General features: G+C 40.6%; 1 protein-coding gene across 1 annotated transcript; it reads right to left on the bottom strand.

The window, feature by feature from the left end:
* Positions 1-3,993: 3,993 nt before the first annotated feature.
* On the bottom strand, positions 3,994-24,327 carry ZWILCH (zwilch kinetochore protein). Its single transcript, XM_060282473.1, has 18 exons — positions 23,916-24,327; positions 21,515-21,566; positions 20,670-20,765; positions 20,465-20,580; positions 19,319-19,515; positions 18,541-18,620; positions 17,577-17,747; positions 17,314-17,385; positions 16,702-16,795; positions 16,237-16,289; positions 15,044-15,149; positions 14,801-14,880; positions 11,495-11,651; positions 9,907-9,935; positions 8,495-8,631; positions 7,517-7,612; positions 7,297-7,415; positions 3,994-6,192 (listed from the first exon to the last, which is right to left on the bottom strand). Exons 1-18 carry the CDS (start codon positions 23,999-24,001, stop codon positions 6,107-6,109), a joined length of 1,827 nt encoding a protein of 608 aa, XP_060138456.1. The 5' UTR covers positions 24,002-24,327; the 3' UTR covers positions 3,994-6,106.
* Positions 24,328-24,331: the final 4 nt, after the last annotated feature.

Raw genomic sequence — 24,331 nt, 5'->3', positions numbered from 1 at the left:
TCTTCCTTTCATTCTATTTCCTTTCAGAAATAGACTGGAAAGAGAAGTTGCTGAATTACAACTTATCACCAAGCTCAAAACCATGGAGGGACCTGGTTTGAACAGAGATATCGGATTCTTATCTCATTATACATGATAAGCGATCTTCAGCCATCTCAACCCTTGCTTTTTCATGCAAAACCATTTGCAGTCGTTTTCGGTCATCAACAGCTATCAGTCAGTCAATCACCCATTTCCACCACCCTTCTGAGTGATCCCCTCCCCATTCCCACCCCCTCCCCACCCCTTCTCTACATAAGTGCCTGGGGACTCCTATTTCACTGTATCTGAAGAAGTGTGCATGCACACGAAAGCTCATACCAAAATAAAAACTTAGTTGGTCTTTAAGGTGCTACTGAAGGAATTTTTTTATTTTACTTTCATTACGGAGTTTCCCCCAAAGGCATATTCCATCAATGTCTGGTTTTCTTTTCTTTTCTTGCTTGAGGGTGGTGAGAGATTGTGAATTTATCTGCCGACCCAAGATTGCCTGCTTTTTTTTGAAGACAAGTCTTGTGGCACCTTGAAGATGGAACAAATTTATTAGGGCTTTCATAGTGCACCTCCAGGCTGCCAGTATTCTGTAGCGGGGATTCAAACACATCCCAGGAACAGAGCTGGCCCATCCATGAGGCAAGAGGAGGTGACTGGCTTGGGTGGCAGTATCCCCAGGGGCAGATCTGGCCTTCAAGGAATGCATCACCCGCTACTGCTGCCGCGATGGCAGTGATGACTGCAGTGGTCTTCTCGGAGGCTGGATCTGCCAACTCCTTGGCAGCCCCCTTCCCCAAGCAATTCTCCAGAGCATCCTCTCAGCCCACAGGAGCTGCTGGTGGTCTCCTCCCACTCTTGTTCCTGATGTAGATCTTCATTCACCCCTCCTTTCCCGACATGCACAGGGAAGGGAGAGAGCCGTTTTGTGGTTTCCTCGGGTGTGAAAATGTCTTTGGCTGGCCCTGCCCAGGTTTGTGTGATTAAAAGTAAATGGAAGTGCTCTGTCACCCCCCACTTAAAAAAGAAAGAAAAAGAAACGGGCATTTTATGGTTAAGAAAGTGACAGGGAAACGAACTGAAAAGTGGGGATGAACAAATGACTACTGGGAAGAAGTGTAAGCACCCTGCAAGCAACTCAGGGTGAATTGCTTGAGCTCCGTGGAGAAAAAGGTGGGATATAAATGCAGTATCTATCTATCTATCTATCTATCTATCTATCTATCTATCTTGTTTCTCCGAAAATAAGACACCGTCTTATATTTATTTTTCCTCCAAAAAACGCACTATGGCTTATTTTCAGGGGATGTCTTTTTTTCCCCTCCTCCTCCTGCCGCGGCCGGCATTGCTGCTGCGCCTATCACTATGTCTTATTTTTGGGGTATGGCTTATATTCCTTGAATGCTTAAAAATCCTGCTACGTCTTATTTTATGGCTACGTCTTATTTTCGGAGAAACAGGGTATCTATCTATCTATCTATCTATCTATCTATCTATCTATCTATCTATTCAGTGACCATGGACCATAATCTGCTTCATTAGAAAGCTTACACCATCATTTTATTTATATATAAATTATTATATATAATTTTATATATAAATATTATATATATTATATATAAATTATTTATATATAAATAAATACACATATGTCACAATTTCATAGATTTGTTAGTCTTCAAGGTGCCACAAGACTGCATTGTTTTTGGTACAAGAGTCTGCCGATCTGGCTACTGTTTCCGAAGAGATACATTTACTTCAGGGCTGTGGCTACTGTAATCTAAAATTTAGTGCCTTGGGGTGGGGGAATCTGGTGGGCTAGGAATGTGGCTGTTCGTTTTGGGACTTGTTTCCAAACAGGTAGATTTAGTTCAGGGCTGGAGATAACAACAAATAAACCAATGTTGCCAAAATCCAGTGCCAAAAATGTTTAACATGCCAATAATAATAATAATAATAATAATAATAATAATAAATTTATTATTTATACCCTGCCCATCTGGCTGGGTTTCCCCAGCCACTCTGGGCGGCTTCCAACCGAATATTAAAAACAATACAGCAAACCCTCATAAATGCAATCTTGACAATACTTTGACATAAACAGCTAGAGCTCTTCTTTAAAAAACCTCTTTCTCAAATACCTCTTTCTTTTCTCTCCTCCCCCTTCTGCAGAGCACACCAGAAACTGTAATAACATAAGCCAGATTAAAGAATCAGGCACAAACATGCCAGTGCACGTAAGGGAATTATTGGGCAACCACAATAACACTGCATAGACAGAGAGCAGTTCCCTGGGTGTCAATATAAACAGCAGTTTGCTGTCTGATTGTGGTTTCTGCACATGCCATCCATTTAAAGCATGTGACTTCCCCGAAAGAATCCTGGGAACTGTAGTCTAACACCCACAAAGCTACACTTCCCAGCACCCTTAGCAAACTACAGTTCCCAAAATTGTTTTGGAAAAGTCATGTAAACCATGGGGGAAATGTGCTAAAAATAGAAATGAAACGGTTTGGTGGGACTCCTGCTTGCCGACTTGTTTTTTGCTGTGCTCATTTGTCGATATCTTCAGAGTTCCTCTGGGGCGTTGGTAGTTCTGCCTGTCAAACCGAAGGCGCCTGGGACAAGGATGGAAAAGGCCCAAGTATCTGGGACTCCTTCGGGCACCAGGCAGGGAAGGTCTTTATGAACCACACAGCAGATTCGTCATGCAAAGGCTACTATACCGTTAAAGTAAGATTCCTCCCCAACCTTCTTAATTTTCAGGACTGGATTTCAGCAAATTCAGTAAGCAGGATGCTGTTGGATGGATCACTAGCCTGACTCAGCCTTGCAAATCTCCAATTTGTAGCAAGACCTGTAGGATGTTTTTAAAGACGTGAGCAAAACTAATTTATTTCCCCCTCTTTCCCTCTCTGCTTGTAGGATGACATTCAGCTTTTGAAAGAACTGAAGGTTAATCACTACTTGTTCTCAATTTCCTGGCCTCGTATTTTGCCCACAGGGATTAGATGTAAGACTAACATTTTGGGGTAACACATCAATATTTTCCTACAATATGGCAACTAACTGATGGTGTGGGATTTGGTGGTGATCCACCCTCTTCATACATGTATCATACTAGGCCAAGAGGGAACTTTCAGTTTTTGTTTTTGCTGCATAAACCACTCTTGGAACTGAAATAAGTTTCAGGAAGGGTTTGTGATAGAACATGCCATTCGTTTTTCTGTTAGTGTTTTGTTTTGAAAGCAATTTAACACATTCCATTGGGTGACTGCAAAGACTTATGTGGGCCAAAAAAGTTCTTCTGCCCCATATATCAGTTTATGTATTTCCCCCTGAATTACATCTTAATATTGAGATCCTCTTATTCTCCCCCACCCCACCCCACCCGTTCACAGCTCAAGTGAACGAGAAAGGCGTACACTTCTACAACGATACCATCAATGCACTCTTGGAAAACAAGATTGTTCCCTTTGTAACCCTCCACTACTGGGATCTGCCTCAGGTTTGAAGGAGGATACTTTGATAATGTGGGTTGGGTTGGGGAATGAGAACTAACATTTTAAATTTTTTTTTTTTACCCATCCCAGTAAATCTTAAGTTATATAAGGGAAAAATAAAAGTACATGGGTATATAAAAGCATCTTGGAGTTTAATGTTGCAATTATTTCCCCCATTTCTCTGCAAATGCATTTGTTACTTGCTTATTAATAAATTGATGGTGGTGGTGGTGGTGGTAGTAGTAGTAGTACAGTGGTACCTCGGGTTGAGTACTCAATCCGTTCCGGGGAGCTGTTCACACCCTGAAAAGCACTCAACCCGAGTGGCGATAGTGTGCGTGCGCAAAGTGCGCAGAACGCTTCTGCGCATGCGGCGGAACCCGGAAGTAAACACTTCTGGGTCCGCCAAGTACACAACTTGAAAGTATGCAACCCGCAGCGTACTTAACCTGAGGTATAACTTAAAGATTTGGCTTTAAGATGGATGGAGTGACACAGCCGCAAACTTTTTTAAAAATATTAATCTTGCATTTATTAAATCAAGAGAATGTTGGACACTTAAAAAAAATAGCCCTTTAAAAATTTCTTGCACACACGCAGGTACTTCAAGAAAAATATGGAGGGTGGCAGAATGCAAGCCTGGCAAGTTGTTTTAAGGATTATGCAGATTTGTGTTTTGAGAGTTTTGGGGACCGGGTGAAGCACTGGATTACTTTTAACAACCCCTGGGTAAGTGCCAACTTTCGTCCGGAAAGAATGCCACATTAAAGCCAAACATCTGTATAACACAGGAACTTAAGACAAGGATCCAAAGATCCACACAAACAGTGCAGTGCCGTAACAGCAAGGATCGAGGTTTCTGTAACAGCAATATGGGGCATAATGGCCAGAGCTTGGAGACAGAGGAGAGCTTAAACATTATGGCATCAAGTTTTCTGAGTGTTTGTGCTTTTTTTAAAAAAAAAATAAGGTTAATATTTCACTAGGACTCAAGATTATAGATGCATAGTTGTTGAGTGCACCTCAATCTCTGAGCATTAAGAGATTGCAGAGGTCTCTGGGCATACCTTGGGTTATGGTTTCCTAAGAATGGTCACTGGAAGCTTGTGGTGGTCTTTGGGATACATGGCTTTATACAGGCTGAGCTTAAGGTGGAAGGTCTCCACAGATTTGCTTCCCCCTCAAGCCATTCCTTTATGCCTCTTCCAATCCCACTTCAACACTGCCTGTTCTTTGTTCTCCTTCAAACACAAAGACCTTGATACCATCTTCGGCCAGGGAAGGGGAAGGGTATAGCTTCCCTTCTGCATCTCTTAGGTAATTCCCATGGCCACCACTTAAGTGTATTCCTTACGGTTGCAGAGACCACCTAAAGCAGGCTTCCTCAAACTCGGCTCTCCAGATGTTTTGAGACTACAATTCCTATCATCCCTGACTACTGGTCCTGCTAGCTAAGGATCATGACTACTGGTCCTGTTAGCTAAGGATCAATGCTTGTGGTCCAACCCTGTGATATGCTTCTGGAATGGTAAATTTGAAAAGTGTGACAAACACTGAGATCCACCAGTCCAAAGTCTTTTCTGATTAATTTAGCAAAAATACAACCTTCTGCTGAGGCTTTCATTAAGAAAACGTTATTTGAATTATAGAGAATTAGGTGCCAACTGGTTCAGGGTTACTCAATAGCTAAAATGAGCATTTTTTAGATTACCTGTCAATAGAAGTGTCTTGCTTTTCAACACAGTCCTCACTACCTCATTTTTCACTGCCACTCTCCCCAACATCCCCAATTTTCCTCTGCTAGTCCACAACCCTCCTTGCTTCCTTAGTACCATCTACCTAACATAAATTCCAAGCATTGTGGACAAATGAGTATATTAACTTCTGGCACACTGTAGACACTACATAAACATTTAGCAGGAGCAAAGAATAAGGCTTAAACTTTAAGGCTGCAGCTCTGCTTCATGTATTGACTTTGGTACAAAGCTGGAGTGGAGTCCAACAGTCCACTTATCTGGAACATCATCACCATCATTTATTTATTTATGATTTCTACCCTGCCCATCTGGCTGGGTTTCCCCAGCCACTCTGGTGGGCAGCTTCCAACAAAAGATTAAAAATACATTAAAACACCAGGCATTAAAAGCTTCCCTAAACATAAGGAAGTTGTCTTATACAGAGTCAGAACGTTGGTTTTTCTATCTCAGTACTATCTACGAATCTTCAATGGATCTATTGGCGGTTACTAGACATAAGCACAATTTCAGTGTCAAGAGGCTTGTGACTACTAAATGTCAGGAACACAGAAAGCTGCCTGGTTCTGGGGGGTCAGATTATTGGTCCGTCCAGCTCAGTATTATCTATACTGATTGGCAGTAGCTCTGCAGGACTTCAGATGAAGTTCTCTCTCAAAACTTTCTGCATGCAAAATAGGTCCTCCTCCTGCTATCTGCTCAACTGCATTTTTACTACTATATTGGTTTTAATAACTGTCTTGTGTAGATTTTATATTTGGCTACTGTTAGATGCCCTAGGCTCTTGCGGGAAGAAGAGCAGGAAATACTGCCAATATTTTATGTAAAGTACACCTGAGAGCACTCGGTGAAGGTAATAAAACACATTTCTTTACTGCCACCATCTTCCGTATCATCCAGAAGACCTGCAAGACCAAAGAAATTGGTGACAGGTAGAGAAACCACAACAAGTGGATTATGAGGTGCTTATACAGGATGTTAAAAGCAAAACATTGGACTTATCCATGAAACTTTTTTCTGGTTAAGTAAAAGAGGAGGCTTCTGTGTTTTCCATTGGGGGGTGGGGTGGGGGGTGGGAGAGAAACTTTCTCAAGTTTGGAAGCTCCCACCGTGAAGGAATAAGCTGAACTATGCAATTCAAGAAACTCGGAACCTCACTGACACGGAACACTTTCTTGCACAGAAAAAGAGGGCAGAAGCCCATTCACAGGATCTTAGTTATTCTAACTAAGACAAAAACACATAGTCCCTAGGTAGAATGTGGAGACCTGGTCTATCTAGGATGTTCTTTCCAGGACCAAAATGTCCAATGTTTTTTCAGAGAATCTCTGAACAGTTTGGGATGAAACCTGGATCTGACACCTACATTCTGGTGGCAACCTTCATCTTAACATCTGACCTCCACTACATCAGCCATAGCTGGAAGTGGAAAGATGGTACTTCTCCCTTTCTGAAGACCTCAAAGCAAAGACATCAAAATTAATCAACCCATCAGCTGCATGGCCCTGACCGTAACCAATAAGGAACTTGTTTCCAAACTCACTGAAAGACTATAATGCCTCTAGAGTCTACTAACTTGTTTGGGGAGTTATCTGAGCCAGCACCCTTGTTGTTTACCTTTCCTCAGTATCACACACATACTTCACAGAAGAAACCCATCTTCCTCTCTTTCTAGAGAATGACACTCCTGTAAGCTACACCCCAGAAATTCCCTTCATTTTTGGAGGCCAAAAGGAACTGTAATCAGTGATCTCTCGTACGTATAAATAGCCTCTCCCTTGCTGATATGCAAGTCTTCACACATGCCTCAGGTCTATCCATTTAAACCACATGTAAGATGTGTCTGCATCGGCAATCACCAGTTTGCCATCAGCTCCAGTACTGGAAAATAAGATTCCCAATAATAAGACATTTACAAGGTAGGCTACAGGAAGTGGAATGAGGCAGAGAGGGGAGAGACAAAGAAGCAAATACAAACAGTGAAATTCAGATCATAGAGACCCACTCACCTACACTGCTTGAGCTCATGTGTTCAGCTGGCACTGTGGTGCTCAGTTGCCATATTGTTTTCACTTTTTTCTCTCCTTGCCCACTGCTGATTTCCATTCTCCATACTTGAGGATTTGCACTGAAGGACAGTCAAGAAGAAAGCCAATTATAAGACAACCTGGCAGTTAACACTCTACGGGCATTTAAATTCCAGGGTTCAAATACTGAGGACTAGCTTACTTTTGGTAGAACTCCTTCACAAAAGTTGTCCTGACTGGCAGCTGAAATACATTATTTTCATTCAGGGGGTTTTCCTTGTAGTAATTTATACAGGACCTAGGAAAAAGAGTATTTTTTTTTAATATCAGCACTCTGAAGAGATACCCAGGGAATGTTAACTATTGATCCCTACACAGTAATTCCAAACCAGCCACATCCTTAATCTTTACAGTGATCAGCTGGCAAAAAGGTACGAGATACACTCAGGCAAAGCACAACCTATTTGGAAGGTACTTTCGTAAGTGCCAGAGTGAACAGGAGTTGTGCAAAGAGCACATTCATGCTGAGAAACTTAGGAGCATTTACAGGAAATAGCAGCAACAGAAATACCTTCAATTGATTTTTGATTTCTTAAATAGGAGCAGAGATAACTTTAGAGCTGTGGTTCTCAAAGTACTGTCCTCTGGAGGGCGCTAAAAGGCAAGGGGGCAGCAGGGGGCCAGCAGAAGTGTAAATGGCCATCAGACTTTGAAAAGCTGGTATCATCAATATAGTTGAATTAACTGAACTAAATAGTTTTATTGGATTTTGAATAAATGTACAATTAATTATTGTTTTGAATTTTATTGTGCAATTATCTTCCCTAGTGGGTTGTACAAGCCACTATTCTGAATAATGGTTTTTATAGAGTAGGCGGCACTGGGTATTAATTTATGTAACCATGGAGTTGGTGGCATGAAATTTTTTGGAAGCAACTGATTTAGAGATTAGCTGTTAAGAATTAAACAGTACTCCCCTCCCCTTTAGAAATATATTCTATGGCCAAAAAACTTGACATACAGCAACTTGGGTGTCCAAGAATAATCCAATCATTATTATATATTTGCCCCCAATTGCAGTCTCCATCCTCAATTAATATGGCCATTTCCCCTTTCCACATATCAGTATTCCAGAGAATTCACTTGTCCTTGCTATTGACATTTGCTGGTAAACAATTACTGTGTCAAGAAGATGAGGTTCTCTTGCTCAAGTTTAAGAAGTTCTACACAATTGTCCACGATCTCTAGCATATGGTGGAGTTTCTGGATGCGATGAACCTGCTCCTGTAGATCTACTGAAGTTGACATGAAGTAGTCCTTCAAGACAAAGAGGTGGCAAAGAACAAAAATCAATAGCCTTTAAGAGAGACACCAAATATATGTAAGTTGCTGGGTTAAGACAGAATACAACGCAAATACTTCAATACATGCAAGGCAGTGCTCACCCCTACTTTACTCAAGAAAGACTAAGCCAAAAGAATTGCTGCAGTTCTGCTCATAAAAGGTCTAGTTTGCTCATCATAGTAAACCATAGTTAATGGTTTACTGTGAAGAGCTGCTTTGCTCCCCCTGTTATCATGTGGAGGAAACAAACTATGATTCTTGGCCTAGTGTTCTGTCCAAACCAGGGATCATGTCTGTCCCACTCCCTTAAACCCCTGAACTGTAACCAATGTTTGTTTTTGGCTCACTGACTATAGTCTAGTTACAGGTAGGTAGATGTGTTGGTCTACCGTAGTTGAAACAAAATTAAAAAAAAATTCTTTCCAGTAGCACCTTAGAACCCAACTAAGTTTGTCATTGGTATAAGCTTTCGTATGCATTTATACTTCTTCAGATACACTGAAACGGAAGTCACCAGACCCTTATACTGTATATAGTGAGAGGGTGGGGAGGGGTATTACTCAGAAGGGTGGTGGGAATGGGTGATTGTGGGAATGTGGTAAACCTGTTGATGACTGTTAACGACTGCAATTGGACTTACAGGAAAAAGCAAGGGGTGAGATGGCTAAAAATAGCTTTATCATATATAATGAGAGAAGAATCCAATGTCTCTATTCAGACCAGATCTCTCCATGGTTTTAAGTTTGGTAATAAGTTGCAATTTCTCTTTATAGTCTATTTCTGAAATTCTTTTGTAATAAGACAGCTACTCTTATACTTACTCACAAGACAGAGAAACCAGTATAACACTTCAATCTTCCAGGACATTCTATACAAGATCTCAAAGTAGCTGTCTTATTACAAAAGATGATCAATGACAAACTTTGTTGATCTCTAAGGTGCTACTGGAAGGATTTTTTAAAATTTTGTTTTCACTATAGTCTGTTGGGAATGAAACAAACCACATCTCCAGTTTGGAAACAATGCTAATCCAGGGATTATGATTTGCTGCTTCTTGACAAAGTAGCCAAGATCAGCGAGTTGTATCAAATGCTAGTCCTGCTCACAGTAGACCCATTGAAATGGATGGGAATGACTAACATAGGTCCATTAATTCCAGTTGGTTTACTCAGAGCAGAACTAGCACTGTGCAGGCTGGGCCAGTCATTCACTACTGTTTTGAAGAGAGGAAAATTGGAAGTCTCTTACCAAGTGAGTACGGATTGCAAATTCCTTGCCTGAAACAAAGATAGTTCTACTTAGCATAATTTTAAATACAATGGAAACTTATAACATTGCAGGCTTACCTTTCATTTATATATAAAAAAACACCAAATGGGGATATCACACAGAAAGTCACAAGCCTCCCGCCAAGTTTGCTCTGCAAAGAGCCCAAGACCAATGAGAAAACTTGAGATGAAACCCAGATGAGTAAGAGACCTTGCAAGTTGGCCACAGCAGTTTTAACTTCTTAACAAATTAAAAACACATTTTTTGTATCCCAGCCTTTGGTTGACTTCTTATTGGAGAATTCTACTGGATCTGTGCGTTTTGTTGCTGTTTTAAAGTTCTATTTGCTAATATCATATATGCTTTATTGTATTTATTATATTGTACCTCACTCTGGGATTATTATTTTTTTGAAGAGTGGTTCAGAAAACTTGTTTAAAAAGAGGGCAGTTTTTCAACCACTAATATTTACAGGCAGCAAAAGGCTGTTTTAGTGGCAATGCTACATACAATGTATTGATAGTATCAATTAGGTCAGCAAAATTACCCCTGAATGAATGCATCTAGGAGCATGACCACCAAGTGCAATCAGTCATTAAGGTATGTAAAAAATGTAAAAGGAAATTGGTACTAGAACTATTGCCTAGTAACACATATAAAAATACAGATGTACAGTGGCAAAAATGTTGGTTCAACCAATAATTTTAGTTGCTAAATATGTGGTAAAAACAATAAATTCCATCAATAAGATTCTAGGGCATAAATTGTATATTATTAACAAATATGGGAAGGAACGTTAGATTTTATTTTATTTTATTGCGAAGTTTCACTTAAACCTTGGCACACATTCATATTTCATTAATAATAATAATAATAATAATAATAATAATGTATTATTTATTTGCTGCCCATCTGACTGCATTACCCCAGCCATTCTGGATGGCTTCCAACAAACAAAGACAGTAAGACATAAAATAGTGTAACAAAACCAAACATTTGGGTCAATAGCTCTCTGTATGGGAGGCGATTTAAGAAATGTGCTGAAGGCAATATTGAAAACTTATTAACTTATGCAGAAATTAGTTTGTACATCATTGTACCCCCTTCCGATGGATCTCTAACGATTCTCTCTCTTCTTTCTTTTTTGTACTTTTGTTTGAAATGCAAACCTCCTCCTCATTCATTTATTTATATTCCACCATTCCCACTGACAGGGACTTATTATGCGCAATTCCCCCCCCCCCCGAAAAATGTCTTTTAAAAAGAGAAATCTTCTAAATATTACGGGAAGATAATGCAGAACAGCAACATAAGGACAAGGACCATCTGGCAAACTCAGCTGATAGTTTGTTGAGTAAGACAGTCACTTTTGTTGGTTTATATGCAAAGTAGCATTCAAGGAAACAGTCCTAACATGTAATTAAGTAATTTGCCCAACAGAACTTCAAATCCTTTTTCATGACATGCCCATCTAAATTTTTTTAATTGAAAGAGATTGATTTCAAAAGTGATGGATTGTTTGGACGCAGTCACCCAATATGATGATGGTTGTGCAAAATAGACTTACCGACAAAATAGCTAACATAATCTCTCTTCATCTTATCCACACCAATTTCTAGAAGCATTTGAATTGGAGTATCTCCACTAAGAGAAACTGATTCTACGCTTCCATTATAAGATTGCTTAATCAGTTTGCTCAGTAAGCTGTTACTTCCTTGATGAACCTACAGAGACATAATCTGTATAAATAAATGTATACATCCTGTCTACTGACAAGATATAGTGAAGCAGAATTACGGCACAAAGAGTAGTTTTAAGAGAACGCATTTCTGAAGGCTATACGAGTCAGTTCAGTGCGTAACAGTAAAATTCTGCCCTAATCATTCAAACAAATACATTCACTGATACTCATTCCCTCAATTAGCAAAGTCAGGTAGTAGAATACCTCTTAGTTTGGAAGTAAAAGCAGGGTCACTCAAAAGTACTAAGAGTGGTTTCATAGTTGGAAGCCTATATAATACCGTCCAGATGTCAGTAGACTACAACTCCCATCAGACCCACCCAGCACAGCAAATTGTCAGATTTGTTGTAACCCAACAACATGTGCAGAGCAACCCCTGCCCTGGGTACAAAGAAAGACAATAGTTTGTAAATTAATTTATTATTATTATTAAATTAACAGAGAGCATGAAAAATAAAGGGAAATTGTGGGGTGGGGGAGAAAACTGGCCTCTGCAAACCCCTAAGATAGACAGTAACCTGACAGAAAGGGATTAAGGTGGGGGCAGGTGTATGACATGACATTAAAAAGCCCACCTACCTTCTCTGCACTGTATTTCAGGAGCAAGGAAAGGAAAACACAGATATTCTCTTTCCCATTCTCCAGAACCCTCCCACCCATTGGCTACTTAGGTTTCAGATGCTTGGTTTCATGGGTACCAGCCTTAAAACAGAGCCCACTGAGAATATAAGAACCTGCTTTTTACCACAACAGGCTGATTGTCCATCTCACCCACTGTTGCCTAATTTTGACTGGCAGTGTTATTCCAGGGAATCGGGCAGATATGGATGCATTATCTTATCCTCAGCACAGCTGGGAAAGGTATCATAGGGGTGGGAAAGGGGGAAAAAGTGGTATATTTATTCTCCCTGAAACTCCCCTGCCTGCCCCTACCCACACTTACAGAGCCTGAATAGGACTGGCTGAACTAAAGCATTCCTCTTAGGGGCTGGAAGCAGACCTGCCATAAAGAAGTTTCGTGGTCACCACTGGCAACCAGAAATTGCTGCCAGGCAACCAGGCAGTGACTCAAGACTCCTCAATATGCAGCACATTCCCCAGCACGAGCCTAGTCCTTAAAAAAAAAACCAAAGTAAATTCACTGGATATGCTCCTTTCAGTGCCAATTATATCAAACTAGATCTTTGTCCCAGAAGCCACCTGGGTGACTTTGTGGAAAGCACTGTCATTTCACGATCAAGACTCTGTAAACTGAGATGAAGACTCAGGGTGAGCAGATTGTTAATGGTCTTTGGAAGGATCTTTAGCACCTTCTGTTTGCTAATTAGCCTTGAGGCTAATTCATTAGGAAGGTGTAAAGTGAGCTCCAAAAAGCCATTTACATTTGTAGAAGCTGCAGCTGGCTTAAGAAAAAATAACCTGGAAACTGCTTTGATAGGAATTCTGCAAGGACTATAAAAGGTAAAGGTAAAGGGACCCCTGACCATTAGGTCCGGTCGCGGACCACTCTGGGGTTGCAGCGTTCGTCTCACTTTATTGGCTGAGGGAGCTTCCGGGTCATGTGGCCAGCATGACTAAGTCGCTTCTGGTGAAGCAAAGCAGAACACGGAAACGCCGTTTACCTTCCCGCCGGAGAGGTACCTATTTATCTACTTGCACTTTGACATGCTTTCGAACTGCTAGATTGGCAGGAGCAGGGACTAAGCAACGGGAACTCCCCCCGTTGCAGGGATTCGAACCACTGACCTTCTGATCGGCAAACCCTAGGCTCTGTGGTTTAACCCACAGCGCCACCCGCTTACAAGACTGCTTACAGTTACTCAGCAAGTAAAGAAAAAACATATCACTTAATATATGGTTTCTAGGCATTAGTTACTTCAACTTTTTGTGAGCTGAGTCCTGGCAGTAAAAAACAAACTTTGGTCCAAGTTCTAGTGAACACCAACTCAAATTAAAAGGAGGAGAGAAAATGAGATCTGCCAGAGAGGTGCACCTGCAGTTGTGTTGTAAAGAGGTGCCAGTTTGGGGCAGTGGGGGAGATTTCTTTTGCTTTGTCTGCCCAGTAAGGAGAAGCTCCTCTGCAACTCTGCACAGTATTTTAAGAACAATATTCCTCTGTACTCCTTTGGAGATTCATCAAGGTAAATCCAAAACCAAAACCAACTTCTCTCTTTTCCCCTTCGAGTTTTCTTTGTCCTGAGACTTTACTTTTGTAATCCCAGAGCAGCTGGTTTAAAAACAAAGCAAAAAAAAAAAACCTGTTCTCTTAAATCTGAGACCCACGTCAGTATGGAAGGAATTAAAATACAATGAGCCGAGAAGCAGGGGAAAGAGGGATTATAATCTATGTACTCAGCATTTAATTAAAAAGGTATTTATTTCCCACCCACTTTAGCAGGTAGCTCCCTGGAGAGCTGGCTAAGGGTCAATGAGGCCCTCGGCCTGAAAAAGGCTAGCCACTGCTGAGTTAAGGGAACAATCCTATATTGTAGTTCCTCTGGCTGGGGGTTTACAAGATTTGGTGGAAACCCAACATGAAAAATGCCTGCAATGTAGGCATCCTTTCCAAAGCAGCCTGATTGGTGGACTGTAGCACCAAGGAATGCCGATGGAGCTTGCCATTTTTTTGGTTATCTGGTTGTGCTTCTCCCCATCCTAGTCCCAGACCAAAAACTTCCAGGATGCCACAGCAGCCCAGCTAGCATAGTAGTTGTGCATCTTGTCTCCCTGCCTACTTCCCAGTAACATAATTACTATATAGCAGGGGTGGTCAGAAGGTGGACTGGGATCTACTGGTAAATCTATGGGGGATTTGCAGTAGATTAATAATTGGTAATGAAATTCTTGGTGAACAATAGAAAAAAAACTTCTTGTTTTCCAAAACGAAACAAAAAATGTGGTGGGCTGGAGGAATGGATTTCTCAGCGGAACAAAAGCGAGCACTAACATATGCCCTGTTCCTTAACTCTAAGGATATACCTGCTCCACTTTCTAAGACAGTACTTTGCACGTGGTTCCAGTATGCAGACAGCAGGATTACAGGAAAAAAGCAGATCCCAAAAGCTTGAAGTCTGACCATCCCTAGATAGGACTGGTTTGCCCAAGATGTAAGCTTTATTAATCATTACATACCCAGGTCTTCAATTCACCACGCTGGAGAGCTTTCATTATCAATGTGAAGCACTTCACCAATTCTTCATATGAAGTAACATCTTGGGGGAGAGCGGGGAGCAAAGCATTAAATAAAATCAGTGTTAATTAAAAGTGGCTCAAATGAAAAACAAACAGGACAGTGCATAAACCTTCAGCCATTTCTCTTACAGCCTAAAAGTCTTAAAATATAAGATACCTAGGGTCATCTAGAAGCATACTTACTCTTCCATATTTTACACCAGAACTGCTCAACAAAATCCATGTCTCTTCTCCTGCTAAAATGTGTTTTCATGGTGCCATAAACTGCAGCAGTGTCATCCTGGAGATTCTGAAAATAATTTTTAAAATCATCCTTCAAAATAAAGGCATGGATTTAATATTATTTTAGTTATTTATATCTTGCTCTTCAAATAAATCTATCACCGTGCATTTACAATAAAGAAGCAAAAAACACTACACCTTTTTTTATCCAACAGCAGTAACAAATAAAAAGGCCAAATAGTTACATATGGAAGAGTTCCTTTGGATCACACAATGTTAGGTTGGTAGTGGCACCAGGTTGGAGAAGGCTGAACAAAGGGAATCAACAGGAGCAGACATGCCACCCCAAACCCATCAGACTCTTTGTTAGACTAATCTAAGAGGACCCTATCACTGAAATGAGTTGCACTAGTACACCCCAGGACCTGAAAAACTGCAACAATATAGACCTGTAAGGTAACTTTGATCATCTGGAGAAATTCTACTCATTGCGTCACACCCTATGATATTTTTACCATAGGGTGGTGACCTGAAAACAAGCATTTCTGCTACTGCCCTTTCATTGCCATGCCTTTTTTGTTTGCCCCATGTGCGAGCAGCAGCCATCATATGCTTCAGATGTTTTGTAAATATATCTTTTTGCCCAGGCTTTTCTTGACCCAGAAGATCAGACTCGTGTTTTATGTGTTAGTATTCCTCAATTCCTATTGTATCTGTTTTATATGCTTTTATATTGCTCTTTTAACATATTTAGGGCTGCATTTTTAAATGACATTTGAAAAAATAATAATTGCACACCACTTAGTAATTTAAAAAATAATATTATAAACGCTTTTAAATAAATAAATGGAAGTGGCGGTACCAATCTGAATTGCAACAGGACCCAACCATAACAAGGGAGTGCTTCGAGATTTTAGAAATAAAAAGGTATTTAAGTTTAAAAAGTAACAAAAAGCACAGTTGCACTGGAAGAAAGTTCTAAGAGCACAGTCCCTCCTATATACACCTGTGAGGCTTAACCAATTAACAAACAGACAAACAGTAAAAGTGAAGTTAACAAACAATGAACAGCCAACACATATCCATCCAGCAACTACAGACTTGAAACTGCCCTGGCAATGACGAACAATGAAAAATTTCACAGCCCTGAATACCTCAGCATCACTACTGTTTGGCATCTTCAAACCGTCCATCGTGTCCTTTAAATCTAAAGCGGGAGGGAGAGAGGATGACATTACAGATCTTTGGCAAGGTATACATAGCAGAGTATCAATAAATACTGTAATGCAAATGCCATTGATATAATGCAAATAGTTTTGCTAAAAAGCTTTGGCTGCAATGGACATTTACCGAACCCAACAAATTTACCTCTACTTCTATTGGAAGCACAAGAAATTGCCTTACGACAAGTCTGACAATTGGGTCCATCTAGCTCAGTTTGTCTACACTGACTGGCAGAGGCTCTCCAGGGTTTCAGGTAGAGGGCATTCCCAGCTCTAAATGCAAATGCCATAGTTTGAACATGGGACCTTCTATATGAAAAACAAATGCTCTACAACTGAGCTATGGTCCATGTCCAGCTTTTCACAGCAAACATTTCCAGAATACTACAAAGTTACCTTTCAAAAGCTTCTGTACTAGTTCAACAGCTGGTTCCCGCCCCACAGGTTTAGGCCAGTCAGCCATGCCAGTCTTCAAGCTCTCAGCCAAACTCTTGACAGCACCGTGTAAACAAAACAAAAAGATCACTATTCAAGAACTTTGTATTGGTTATGGTAGGGTGCACAGGGGTTAAGTTTATGGAACCAAACTGGCGAATTTTTTGGGGGAACCACTGTTTTACATGTATAGTGGATCTGCCCCTATAAAAACCATGTGTAAATTCTGCCAAAAAAGTGTACTCAGGGTAGGATTTTGGTCTAACTAAGAATCAGTTATGTTTACTCAGACAAGACCCACTGAGATCATTAAACTTACTCCTTGGTAAGTGTGCTTAGGACTGTACTTGGGACTTCATACTTTGTTCCATTTCTTCAGAAAGAAAAGAAATACCGCTGGAACTACCATGATCTTTACTGAGTGAGCTGACTTTCAAAACATTTTTTAAAATTTGGAGTATTCTTACAAATATGAATTTGATTTAAGGCAGCTTTTTAAAATCACACAACCATCCTCGTTACTATATGACCAATAGTTCTCTTCTGAAATGCGATTTTCATAGCTATACTTACAAGAAGGAACTGCAGCTCCCTATTCAGTTCATACACAGAACTCAAAGGGCTCCCAGATGCCATCTGAATCTTCTGAAAGTTCAAAAAAAAGCATAACTCTTGATGTGGATCCTTGCTAGAGCCCAGGAAGATTAATAAATCATTTAATGCACTATCACTAGTTAAACTACCTAACATTAGTTTGTTAATTTACACTATTCATAGTTAGGTCAGCAGAGTTTTACTCTGCTACGATAATATGTTAAGAGAGATGATTTCCTTACCAGTGTGGCAGCAGAAGTCAGGGGAGGGACCTCCACCATCTTCTTTACAGAATTCCAAGAAAAATCAGCGAATATATTTCTCTCCAATGGAATAAGGGTGTCCTCCAGTGAGAGGGAGTCTAATGAAGTGGTTTCAAGGAACTTGTAACGGGCAAAACCCTTTATTGTCAACTATAATAATAATAATAATAATAATAATAATAATTTATACCCCGCCCATCTGGTTGGGTTTCCCCAGCCATTCTGGGCAGCTCCCAACAGAACAACAAAAAGCAGAATAAAACAGCAGACATTAAAAACTTCCCTAACAGGGCTGCCTTCAGATGTCTTCTAAAAGTCAGATAGTTGTTTATTTCCTTGACATCTGATGGGAGGGCGTTCCACAGGGTGGGCGCCGCTATCGAAAAGGCTCTCTGCCTGGTTCCCTGTAACCTCACTTCTCGCAGTGAGGGAACTGCCAGAAGGTCCTCGGTGCTGGACCTGAGTGTCCAGGCTGAACGATGGGGTGGAGACGCTGCTTCAGGTACACTGGGCCAAGGCCGTTAACTAGAATTAACAGTTTACAGTTGCAGAATACTGTTGCAAAGGTGACCTTCCAGGGCATATTTCTGAGGGAGGAGGGACCTGGGAAGGGGGGCAGGTAAGGAAGGGGAAGTCTGCTTATCTAACATTGGATGTCATCCATAGTTTAGAACAAGACAAACACCCAAGTGGTTACCATAAAATCCCATTAAGGCTTAAATCCCAAACAAGAGCTAAACCCAGATTGTTTAGGCTCTAGCCCTACAGAGGCCATGTCCTAAGTCTAAATATCAGTATTTTAGGGGTCTAGGCAGTAAGTGACTTGAGGTTTCGCCAGTTGTGTGCATTTGAAAATTAAAGTATCTTAGTTCCAATATTTGTATAGGTGTGAATAAAATAATAAATAATAATAATAATAAAATAAAAAACTAGAGAAACCTACATCAGAAGAGTGAGTCCTTATTCTGTGAGTATCTTTTAGTTCTTGCAAGTCTGCTGAATAATTTTTATTTGATATTGGACCTGAATAAAAAAAACTGAATTTAGTGGAAGTTTTCAAACTTTTGAAGAACAACATGTCAGTTTTCTCTTGGGATTTGCTTGCATCAGAAGATTCCCCTCATATCAGTACAGTATCCTACTGCCTCTCCCAACACTGAGAAGCTATGAAAAGAATCTACATCAGGCATCCCCAAACTGCGGCCCTCCAGATGTTTTGGCCTACAACTCCCATGATCCCTAGCTAGCATGACCAATGGTCAGGGAAGATGGGAACTGTAGTCCAAAACATCTGGAGGGCCGAAGTTTGGGGATGCCTGATCTAGATTATGGGTTTCTCAGAGACAAAAATTGTTACTGGCAACCAGTAATACACACCCACTTGCCTACATCTCTTTAAAACAGCAAGTAAAGTACACCCACCAGACCATGAAGATTAAATAGCTACAGGTAATGCCATTTGAATTAAGAAAAACCCAACTTGTTTACTGTACTACATGCTGTATTAACCAATATAGCCAACAACCACTTTCTGAAAAATATATTAAGGACTAGAGGTGATGAACTAGGACTTTGATTATGGACCAGAAATGCAGACACTGCATTTTAAAGACTAAAAAAAAAGGGGGGGTTACATTAATAGTCTTAACATCTCTACTTCTTCTCACCCAAATTCAATGAAGAGGTTGCTGACAAGTAAGGTATCCAAAGGAAAATCTTACCATTGCAGGCAACTGTGTATAGATGGATCCCCGTAATCTTGTTTCCAGTGCAGAAAGGTTCAGCTCCTAGCCAGACCGTTTGTTTGGGGTCAGAGCGATCACATCGCACCCACAGTGGAGGAAGCGGTGCTGACTCGTTTATGTTGGGGTGGGCCATGTTTGGATTTTGAGACATTGTGTAGAATGAAATCAACTGCCTGGAAACAAGCTTAAAGACATCAGAATTGTTCAATAACTGTCAGGAGTGTATTATGAGGGGAAAATGCTTAATTCCTTTCTATGCCACAGTAGCCTGATTTAGAACATAAGCTGTTCGCTTAATAAACCAAGAAACGCATGTGCTATCCTAAGAAAACACAATGGTGATGTACAATAAAAGCATTAAAACACCATAGAGTACAGAATAAATTATAAACACTGACTCAATTAATTCTCTGAAAATGCTTAGCGAAGCGGAATTGTTTTCAGCAGGTGATGAAACATCAAAACTGCAGATACCTGACTTGATAGGAAGGAACATCTGCTCTGTTTGCTGGCATGCTGTGGCACATCTTAAATTAACTACAGTTTCCTGCAATGTCCAAACTTGGAAGATATAGTTACTGCTATGACTACCAGTTTCAGAATGAGCAAGCATCTTAAAACAACTTCAAACCATGAAATGTAACTATAGTTACCTAGTTCAGACATCATAGGAAACGGTGATTTACTGAAGACATCCTGGCTTATCACATCACACTGCACTGAGAAGGGGCGGCAGAAAGGTTGGGCTTGACAGGGTAAGTCTAGTACACATCCCATCTTAAGACAATCCAAACCAAGCCACTAGCTTCTGAGCTGGATCGTTTGATCTTACAATTCAGCATGCTATAGCAAGCTATCCCAAATCAAAGAAAGCTCATTTATGTCTCACATGTAATAAAAGCTATTACATCTCTTCATGCAAATTTAACATAGGCTCCTCTTAGAGGAGTTACAGGTGGCTGCCTACTAAGGCCAACATGAAACATTTGTTTTCAGCATTTCACAGAAGTTTACACATTCAATTACAGCTCTTGACTTGCATAATAAACAATTAGTTTTCCACTGGTTGTTAAGAAAGTGCATTCTTTTCAATAAAAATATAAAAAATTAGGATTCACACACCTTGCTCTTGGAAGGGGTAAAGCAAGTGCTGAAACATTCTCTTTGGGGAAAGTCCTAGAAATAGAAGTGTCACTTATATGCTGCTCTTCCAGTTCTTGCATTTCTTCACAAGGTCTCTATAAGAATAAGCAATTGTGTTAGACTGATTACCACTCAGACAAAAGCAAGCTCAATGTTTGTTTTAAAATAAAGGCACTAAACATACTACTTTCTCCATAATGAACATTGTATCACTCCTGTCCCAGAAGCTCTCCAAGGGATTTATACATCCTTCTTGAATCAAATAGACTTGTACATCAGCCTGGAAGAACAAAGAGTTTAATTTCTGCAGCACAGCTTTGGGAAGCATTTAAATGACACTTGAGGAACAGAACATTATCTGCTATAATTTAGAGCATCAATACATAAGCAAATCTATATGAAGTGAGATAAGAATGAGTTATCTTCTGTCCATTTCCATATCCCCTGACTAAAAAGCTGATCTCCAAATCGCAAGCATATTTGTCCCCCACCCCCTATCTCAGCGATCTCTTTAGTGGGGATCCAGAGTTGGACTTTTCACATTTAATGAAGGTGCTCTCCTACTGAACTACATTGCAGCCGTAATCTACATACGGTAGCAGCATACATATACTTAAAAAATTAGGCTGATCAGTGTCAAGGAAGCATCTCTTTAAGGGAAAAGCACCAAAGCTACGTCAAAAATCTTGAGATTAGGGTCTACGATATGGCAAAAATGAGAGAAGATCTATATTTTCCTTACAAGAAACTGTTAAGAGTTCATTCCAACACCTGCAACTTTCGAGGCACAGAATGAAATTCACTCAATAGCTGTTCTTATAGCATGAGTTGACCTTCCATTTCAAATCAATCAGATGAATTTCTCAGATTCAGAAATACTACAATTTTAAAGTTTCTCAATCAGATTTCTCCTCCTCCTTTTCTGAATGTAGATCTAAAATAAGCACCCCCACAAGTGCAAAGCTATACATTTTCATCTACTGTTGTAAAACAAAATGGGTGTTTTTTGGAGAAATTATACATTCCTACCTCAAAGGTAAGTGGTCCTTGGTTGATATTCTTTTTTCCTTCCTCATATACTCTGTAACATAAGTAATTTATAGTAGGTATTTAGTTTTCTGAATTAACAAACAGACTTCAACAGAAATATTTTGCAGGCCAACCCTAATAATCTTCTGGTAACACTGTCAGTATACAAATACTACTAAAATCACCATCTGTCTTAAGGTTGCTATTCCACTCCCACCTCCAATCATGAAACATTAATTAAGCAGCAGCAGAGCAATGCTCACATCCATTTAATTTTTGTCTGTCAAGCTGTTACTAAAAGCTCAGGACAAGACTCATTGCCAAAAGTGTCCCCAAGCGAGTGCAGCATTTTGCAGTTTCCCTTAAGCCAGAATGGCACCCATCCACTGCAGGAGAAAATAAAAAGGAACCTTTGGCACATAGTTAAACTATGAAACTCACTCCCACAGGAGGCAGTGATGGCCAGCAATTTAGATGGCATTAAAAGAGGATGGAGTACAAGGCTACCAACGGCTACTAGCCACAATGGCTATGTTCTACCTCCATTGAAGGTTCTTCATGGTAGAACCTCCACAAAATATCTCTGGATGCCAGTTGCTGAAAATCGCTGTTGTGCTCATATCCAGCTTGCAGGTTCCCCATAGGCATCTGGGTGGTCACTGTGAAACTAGGATGCTGGACTAGATGGCTCATTGGCCTGATCCAGCAGGCTCTTCTTATGTTCTCATGGCAGCATTGTGTGGGCTCCCACTGACTAAAATCAAGCCTGTTTTGCACAGCCTTATCCCTTTGTGGGCCTGACCCCATCCTGTGCCTCTGATCTTGGTTAATTTAGGGGCAAGCAGGAGGCAGAAAGAGCCAGACGCTAATTTCTAGGGAACCACCTGCAGGTTCCGAGGAACTGTTACAGGTATACCAGAAGGCCCATTCCACAGAAGGAACTTGCAACAAAATTAAATTCTGAAAGCTTATTTGATAAGTTGAAGACCTGATAGCAATATATAGATAGATTTATATTAAGCAGTGTACTGTATCATCCTTGGTGCAGGATTATGATGACAAAGCCTTGACACCTGCCCATGCCTGCCCTTCTTCCACCCTTGTCCTATTGCTAGACTTTAGCCAGAGAGCTCCAGGTTCCAATTCTCATTCATTGCTTGGCTCAAAAACCACCACTCTGTTCCTTATTTAACTTGAAAGATGCACCATAACTGCAAGAAGCACATTTTTAAAACGTAATGCGTTGCCAGGGCATTATATTTAATTATTTTTAAAACCCAAAGTTTCTGCACCAGCCAACATTAAGAAATGCACCACAGTAGCCCCAAAATGGAAAATGAGTGAGGTCCCAACTAAAGAAGAATGGCAACTTAAACTGATGGAACATGCGCAGCTTGTGGAACTAACATAAAGAACGAGAAAAAGAAGATATGTTAAGAAGATTGGAAAATGTTTATTGAATATATGGGGGAAACCTCCACACTTGAAAACGTTGGCAGCATTAAGATAAATTTAACAACAGTGTAAACAAGTTTTGATGGATATATTAATGGAATACTGAATGGTTTAGTTTATGTAAAATATAGAGGGATTTATGATATGCAAACTGAACATGGAAAGAGAAGAATGGAAGTCATTGACATTTTAAGGTTGTTTAATGAATATTTTAAATTGTAAAATAGAAAACTTAATAAAAATTATACACACACAAAAAGAAATGCACCACAGCATGACATAAGAACATTTGATTATTTATTGCACCCCCACTTTTCCTCCAAGGAGAGATACTGGATTCTTGTCTCATTACATATTATCCCATGCTTTTTTTGCTCTCTGCATACTATCCCTTGCTTTTTCCCGTATGACTAATTGCAGTCGTTAACAGTCCTCAACAGGTTTACCATACCCACTCTGAGAAAAACGTCACCCCACCCTCCCACTATATACAGTATTATAAGGGTCTGGTGACTTTTGCTTCAGTATATCTGAAGAAGTGTGCATGCACATGAAAGCTTATATCCAGAATAAACTTAAGTGCTACTGGACAATTTTTTAATTTTTTTCCAAGATGAAGCACATTACATAGCTGTCTTTCTCCCTATTTCCTCCTCGCAGCAACCCTGCGAGAGACTGTGGTTGGCCAGCAGACTTCATAGTGGTTTCCTCGCGAATGGTGCAAAAGTGAGTTACAACAACTGAACAAAATGTCCCCATAATAAGTAGCATTAAGATCACAACGCGTTCCTTGTGCTGGAAACTATTACTCAGCAGCAGCCCTGCCTAACAGGGTTGTTGTGAAGGTAAGTGGCGAAGGCATCCCCGCCCTCAAGACACTTGCAGCATGTCATGAGGGGAGGGGAGATACTTCAAATGGAAAAGGTGTAAAGAGGGAAATACTCACCGCAGGAGGAGGCTGTGGAACCGAAGGAGCGACTCCTGCCTCCGCCGGGAGCCCATCACCAGTTCTCCCGGGCCACTCCCGCACATGCGCAGCAGCTCCGGCCGCTTCCTATTGCTCAAGCGACAAACGAACTGCGCGCCAGAACTTCTTCCTTACAAATCGGCCTCGGACAGGGCTCGGGTAGGAATCCCTCCGCCGAAGTGAGGAGGTTTCCTCTCCGCCCGCCCCCAAAATAATCCCTAGCATTTCTGAGGCGAACTTATGCAAAGAAAGGAAAGAGAAGACGCTCTTTCCTCAGTTAGTTTTGATCAAAGGAAGCGGCAGCGAGGAGATTTACGTCCAGGGAAGAAAAAAAGAGGGCGCTGTGCACGCGCGTCGAGAGTTGAATCCGCCGGAGGGGGTGGGGAGAAGGAGGG

The sequence above is a fragment of the Zootoca vivipara genome, chromosome 14 (assembly GCF_963506605.1).
Source record: "Zootoca vivipara chromosome 14, rZooViv1.1, whole genome shotgun sequence".
NCBI classification, from domain to species: Eukaryota; Metazoa; Chordata; class Lepidosauria; order Squamata; family Lacertidae; genus Zootoca; species Zootoca vivipara.
This window is presented reverse-complemented; position numbering and strand designations above follow the sequence as displayed.

Coding starts and splice junctions, on each gene's coding strand:
- ZWILCH (XM_060282473.1), bottom strand. CDS start 24,001: ATGTGCGGGAGTGGCCCGGGAGAACTGGTGATGGGCTCCCGGCGGAGG. Junction 17,748..18,540: donor TAAGGACTCACTCTTCTGAT/GTAGGTTTCTCT, acceptor TTATTATTATAG/TTGACAATAAAGGGTTTTGC. Junction 8,632..9,906: donor TTGCAATCCGTACTCACTTG/GTAAGAGACTTC, acceptor TTTGTCTTGAAG/GACTACTTCATGTCAACTTC.